The sequence below is a fragment of the Nicotiana sylvestris genome, chromosome 6 (assembly GCF_000393655.2).
Source record: "Nicotiana sylvestris chromosome 6, ASM39365v2, whole genome shotgun sequence".
Lineage (NCBI taxonomy): Eukaryota > Viridiplantae > Streptophyta > Magnoliopsida > Solanales > Solanaceae > Nicotiana > Nicotiana sylvestris.
In genome coordinates, this window is record NC_091062.1 from 54,159,596 (window position 1) to 54,166,266 (window position 6,671).

The 6,671-nt window shown below is 34.6% G+C and overlaps 1 protein-coding gene across 1 annotated transcript; it reads right to left on the minus strand.

The window, feature by feature from the left end:
• Positions 1–384: 384 nt before the first annotated feature.
• LOC104218424 (porphobilinogen deaminase, chloroplastic-like) lies at positions 385–4,691 on the minus strand. Its single transcript, XM_009768913.2, has 5 exons — positions 4,413–4,691; positions 2,560–2,965; positions 1,807–2,013; positions 1,547–1,724; positions 385–729 (listed from the first exon to the last, which is right to left on the minus strand). The coding sequence occupies exons 1-5, from the start codon at positions 4,619–4,621 to the stop codon at positions 617–619; spliced, it is 1,113 nt and encodes a 370-aa protein (XP_009767215.1). The 5' UTR covers positions 4,622–4,691; the 3' UTR covers positions 385–616.
• Positions 4,692–6,671: the final 1,980 nt, after the last annotated feature.

Consider the following 6,671-nt stretch of genomic DNA (forward strand, 5'->3'; position numbering starts at 1 on the left):
AATACACCCTATTCAGCATTATTCTTATGCACCCTACCAAACGACCCCTTAGTGTATAACGGATGGATGAGCTGCCACTAGATTCCGTCGTTCCTAGCAGACAACCCATGTAAAATTTCTTTCTAAACGTATTTTTTATGGTTAATTTTGTCCTTTCTAGTGGCTTTCATTTGTTTGTAATACGAACTTGATGTGTAGGTTTTCGGTTTCTGCACTGTCATCTGGATGTTCATACAACACGGGAAGCAAATATGGCATTTTTGGTGGAAATGGAAAAGGCCCTAACCATTCAATTTTACCTCCTCACCATCTTCACATCTCCTCTTTCTATTGTCAAAAGTTCTCAACAAAAATTGTGCATCTTAAGCACACTCACTCAATTCATCAATCGCAAACCATTCACTTGGAATATTGGATATCCTTGAAGAATGATGAATTCTTATAAGCACTTACAAAATGATGTGAAAATGATACACTAGTATACAAACTATTCCAATTCTACTTCCCGCTACAGTTACAGAACAATAAATGAACTCATAATCCTAAACTAGGAGTGGAATACAAACTTTGATCTCTCCGCCTGCAGTGTAATCAGTTATTGCCATTGCCAAACTACTTAGTTGCCAAAAAATCCCGGACCAGCCCGTGAGAGTAGTTCCTTGCCAGCATCCTCACCCATCAGTGTCATGTCTTCAAAAGTATATGGGCCTTTTCTTGAGGTTTCAAGAACTGAAATCAAGAGAGAATAGAGAGAAAATGCAACAGGTAAGTATTAAGAAGCAGCAGCAACCAAGAAAAAGAAAGCTTCCGTAACCGCAAGCAGAGGCGGAACCCCACCAGAAATTTATATAAGGGATTCAAAAAAAAATTAAAAATATATGACCTAAAGCAACTTTTCAACCCCCTTCACTACCATACTTGAACTTTTTTCTTCGCAGCCTTTGGACTTAGATTTGGTTGAAACTTGAAAAAATGTTTTTGAAGTTGTGTTAAAAAATAATTTTTGGAAGTTGAAGTTTGTGTTTGGACATGCATTTTATTTGGGGAAAAAATCGAAGTTTTGTGAGTGGAAGAAAAAATCATCCAAATATGGCCCTACACCAGTTTTGAACTAAAAACTATCATATTTCATGAATAACCACTGTTTTCAAAAAATAAAAATAGAAAAAAAGTAGCCAAAATCTATGGCCAAACGAGAGCTTCATGTCGGGGGGATTCAGCAACTCACATATAACCAAAGAAAATAACTGTAAAGGGCCAAATATACCCTTGTACTATGAGGAATGGTTTAAATATACCCTCGTTATACCTTGGGTCCAAATATACTTTGGACCCAAAGTACAACGAGGGGTATATTTGGACCCAAAGTATAACGAGGGGTATATTTAAATCTTTTCTCATAGTACAGGGGTATATTTAGCCCTTTTCCGATAAAATAATTTATACCCTATTTGCACATTGTAATTTTTTATGACTACTTAGTTCCGCCACCGACTGCAAGCCAATCACACATTTCGCGGGTTTAAATAAAAAAAATTGCTCGTACCTCGAGTTCCATCAGGGGAGGCAACCAATCCTTTGAAAATACAGTCTCCATCTTCGCCTCGACAGGCATATCCAGCAATTGGGGTGCGGCAAGACCCATCCAAGGTCTTCAGAAAAGCTCTCTCACATGCAACTGCTAATCTGGTTTCCTCATGATTTAGTAACGCGATGTAATTGGCCTGTAATTGAAGTTTATCATTAAAGAATAATAGAGAACTGCAATAGAAGCATCTATATTTATGGAAGAAACGATGTGAATACCATTGTCTCATCATCACTTCTGCATGCAATACCAATGGCTCCCTGAGCAACTGCCGGTAGCATATCCTCTATAGGAAGAATGGAAGTGACATTTTCTGTCATATCTAGGCGTTTTAGCCCTGCCAGTGCCAATAATGTAGCTTGGACTACCCCCTCATTCAGCTTTCTTAACCTTGTCTGAACATTGCCTCTGAAATTCTCCAGCACCTATAGACAAAATAGGTTTTCACAAAATTAAAGTAGCTCAAACAAATTAAAAGGTGAAAAATCATAAGAAATGATCAGAACTAAGCCAAATATTATACAGGATATTAATTTTACAATATGTTACTCCATTTCACACATCCCTAACTGTTGTTTTAAAATATCGCCAGCTAATTCCAACACAACCCTAGTCGTCTTATTCACTTGATCTTTCAAGCAAGACAAATGCCATCAGTATCAAAACGTATTTTTTTGAAAAGTACTAAAACGCACTCTTTTATAATATATTGATGCGATTTCAACAAATTACCCCATTTCACATATCCCTAACCATTGTTTAAAACAATTCCAACTAAATCTAACACATTCCTAGTCATCTTTCTCTCTTGATCTTCATGCAAGACAGACGTCATCAACAAAATCAAGATGGAGTGTGCCAGCATAAGTTATGATTGTATCTCGACAACCAACATGAAAGCTTCTAAACTTTCTTTTCAAAAAATATTCTGAGAAGTTATTTGGACTATCAAAACAATGTGCTGGACTTACATTGAGTGATGGATACCGGTGAAGAATCTGTGACTTTCTCCTTAGTGATGCAGTACCCACTGTGCTTCCAGATGGAAGTTGTGCCAGTGAACCAGCAGTCAAAGAAATAAATACATCCCGTACATCTTCACGTGGAAGATTGCAGGGCAAAATTGTTTTGTCTGGTAGATATGTAGGCACATCTTTCATCGAGTGGACAGCAATATCAATTTCCCCATTGATGAGGGCTTCATCTATCTCTTTTGTGAATAAGCCTTTCCCACCAATGTCTGCAAGAGGCTGACTTAATATTTTATCACCTGTGGTTTTTATTATTACAATTTCAATGGCTCCCTCTTCAGCAAGGCCAGGATCTGAGGCTATCAGCTTCTCTCGAGTCTCATAAGCTTGGGCAAGGGCTAGGGGACTGTCCTACACAAGGAATGCATTACGTAATTCATAAGAGAAGAGTTTCTCAACAACACTTCAGAGATAAAGTAATCCACCTTCCCTTCCCCCCTCCCACCCTAAACAACCAAAATGGAAAGAGATGAAGAAAAAAATACATAGCAAAATCTTGAGATATAAAGGGGCTTTTATGCCTCATACATTCCCATTGTTCCTAATAAATTTACGGAATAAGTAATGAACACAAAAATAGTCTTTGCTCCATCACAGGAAACATCCAGTTAGCTTTATAAGACAAGTGACTAATATGTCAGGCAAAAGCAAGGAAAGTAAAAGAAAGATAAGAGGTGTGAAACTACAATAAAATTAATAAGAATTGTTATAGAAACATACAAATAAAATAATGCATACCTGTAAAAGAAGAAGGGTAAAAAATCTATAATCATGCATTAAGAATTGTATCTAATATTGTGACCATCTTGTCTCACTTAATGGCCACATACTAACTACTTGACGAAGAAATTGTATAATGTCTAGTTGTCTACATACTGGTACTAATCAGAACTTAATTCGAAGATGCTTAACATAAGCATAAGCTGATATGGAATGTTAGAGCAGAAGAACACGAAATATAATCATCTACGCATTGAATTAACCATCTACGCATTGAATTCTACAGAGCAATTAGCTCACAGGCTCTTTAACCCACAACTCTCTTTTTAGAAAACACAGAAAATATTGAGCTAACAAGGTGGAAAGAATATGGAGCTCAAAATCCAAGTGTTAGGCTTCGTAATAAAAAAAGAAGTCCGAGCCTAAGACTTGGCCAGTGATAAATTAAAAAGTATAAGCTCTCTGCACTTATGGTGTAAAAGGATTTATACCATCAGGGCACATAAAAAGACAACTACTGGTAATAATTAATAGGTAACCTTAAAACGGAAAGCAATCTTCCATAATAGGTGAAAATACGCTGATAGTATAAAAAATCTTTACGCTATCAGTGCATATAACTTAAACTCTAAACAAAAATCCTGACAACATTCCCCTTTCTAACTAAATAAAAATGTAAATAGAGCAGAACTCACTTCCTTAATATAGCGATTTTATACCTAAAGGTTTTAAAAACTACTAGCCAATTCAATAAATTCAATTTTAGAAATGCTTCAGTTCCCTTCCAATATTCCTCTCCATATCCATAAAATCTCGAGATTTCCTTTTTTTCCTCAGCCAAATTCATAGTAACATCGATAAAGCCAGCAAAAAGATCAAAACTGTTGGAGCTAATGATAAGCTTACTTCTTAGCAAATACTACCACGCCCCATACTAAATAAAACATATAAGCTACTAATAAATATTTTCCATAGTTTATACATCAATAATAAAAGCCACAGCCTTTATCAGCAATAAACAAAATACAACACATTGACGAAAGTCAAATTTTTTATAAAGAATTAGATAGTACCTTCCCCGTGTGCCTATTCTTATGAGAGCAAGCTTAGTTTGGGTCTCCTGTTCTACAGCAATGGAAGCACTTGTGACCAATATCCTTCTGCGTTGATTTGGGAATACAGAAGTGAGGCAGGGCAAGGAAAACACTACATCTGAACTTAAATTAGAATTGAAAGGCTTAAGGCTCGGGCACAAATGAGTAGAAACAGCGATTTTCTCCATTTTGGAGTAGAAATTGGGAGGAACAGAGGGAATCTAGGGAAAAGGGGCCTTTTCATTTTTGGTTTCTTGATTTTGGTTCTACTTATCCTCCAGCTCATCCTGCTCCATCAGCAGTTTAAAAATCCTAAAAGTGGTCAATGGACCCCGCTTACCATCTATTCAGCCAATTCGATGCCGCCATCTCATTTCTCACCTTACATCTCAGCCAAATTCATGAATCAATGATTGATTATTGTTTGTTTGTAAGAAGGAAAATAAGTCTGCTTTATGCAACGGAAAACTATATTACCCTCCGTACTTAACTATTAATATAATTACCTTCTATATACCTAATTATTATTTATGTACTATTTTAGAATTTTAATGGTATTAATTAGTCTCCTAATTTTACTCAATCATATATTCTTACTCCCCCAAGTTTCTCTCTCCAAATCCTCACAATTTCCTCTTCAATCACCCACAATTTCCTCTTATAAATCTAGCGAAAATCTGTAACCCTCCACCATTGACAACCATTAAAAAGCTTTGAAACTTTGAATTCAAATTTGGGTTTTTAAAAGACATTGTTTGTTTGGATTGGATATTGTTGCAAAGAATTGAGAATTCTCTCTACGTCTCTCTCTATCTCTCAATCTCAAATTTCAGTAATATATGAAGAAGGGAAAAGAGAGCAACAATTCCACCATTGACAGCCATTAAAAAGTTTTGAAGCTTTGAATTCGAATTTGGGTTTTCAAAAACCATTATTTGTTTGGATTGGTTGTTGTTGCAAATTATTGGGAATATGGTTTGGAGTTTATATCTCAATTTTGAGGGGTTTTGGTGAAGATTAGACTTGGTTTTGGCTGAATTTCAGAATCAGAAGAATAATAATAATAATAAGAAGAAGAAGAAGAGGAAGAAGAAGAAGAAGAAGAAGAAGAAGAAGAAGAAGAAGAAGAAGACGACATGACAAACATTATATTGCAGAAATTGTAGAAAAATTGTATTCTGTTGTTTATTTATTTTTGAGCTTTGTGCTTTTGTGTTAAAAGTTTGATGGGAGCACTTCGTTTGTTTTGGAGCTAACTTGTGCAGAGGAGAAGATATTTTTTAAGTTATATATATTGTTATACCTCTAAATTCAAGAAAGTATGGTTGTATTGTATTTAAAGAGACGTGAATTTGTAGAATAGGTTGAATGTGAGGAATGAGTCAAATAAGACTCACAATGGCTTGTTTTCGGGGACACAGAATTGAGGAATTGAAATTAGGTTGTGTTTCATCTATTGATCAAGTTGCTATAGTCAAAAGCCATGCACATGACCATATATTTATAGCTTGTTTGGCCAAGCTGGAGAAATCAGCTTATTTTGAGAAGTGCTTTTGAAAAAAAATGCTTTTGAAAAAAGTATTTTTGGAGAGAATCAGTTTGTGTTTGGCTAATCAGTCTGAAAAACATTTTTGAGAAATAATTTGTGTTTGGCCAAGCTTTTTAGAAAGTGCTTTTAAGTGTCAAATTACGAATAAGGACATGAATAGATTTACTTAATAATTAATATTATAAGTAAATAAATAATATCAAAATTTTGTTATTACATGCAATAATTAAAAAAAATCATTTTATTTAAGTAAAATATGAAAATAAAATTAAAAAGTACTTAATTCTTTTAATATAAGTTAAATATATTAAAATTCCTTCAACAAATATAAAAGCATTCACCCCTAAAGTCACTATATATTAGAAAGTTTCCTAAAAATAAGAAGAAATATTTATAAATTAATATCCTAAGTATTAAGTTTAAGGGTTATTTTGGTATATACTATATTTTGTTAAGGGTATTTTAGGTAAGAAGAAAAGCCAAAACTGCTTCTGCTTCTGCTTTTGGAAAGAAGCTACTTTTTTCTGCTTCTCTGAAACTGCTTCTGTTTCTTCCCAAAAGCACTTTTTTTTCTTCAAATAAGCTTGGCCAAACACCTCAAATTAGGGGAAAAAAGTGTTTTTGGGGAAAAAAGTATTTTTTTATCTTGAGAAGCTTGGCCAAACAGGCTATTAGTTGCTTGAGGATTG

Excerpts from the sequence above, each read along its gene's own strand:
- LOC104218424 (XM_009768913.2), bottom strand. The coding sequence starts at position 4,621 with ATGGAGAAAATCGCTGTTTCTACTCATTTGTGCCCGAGCCTTAAGCCT. Across the intron at positions 2,966-4,412 it reads AGAATAGGCACACGGGGAAG|TCCCCTAGCCCTTGCCCAAG; the intron begins GTACTATCTAAT and ends TGTGTAGGACAG. Across the intron at positions 2,014-2,559 it reads ACCGGTATCCATCACTCAAT|GTGCTGGAGAATTTCAGAGG; the intron begins GTAAGTCCAGCA and ends TTTTGTCTATAG.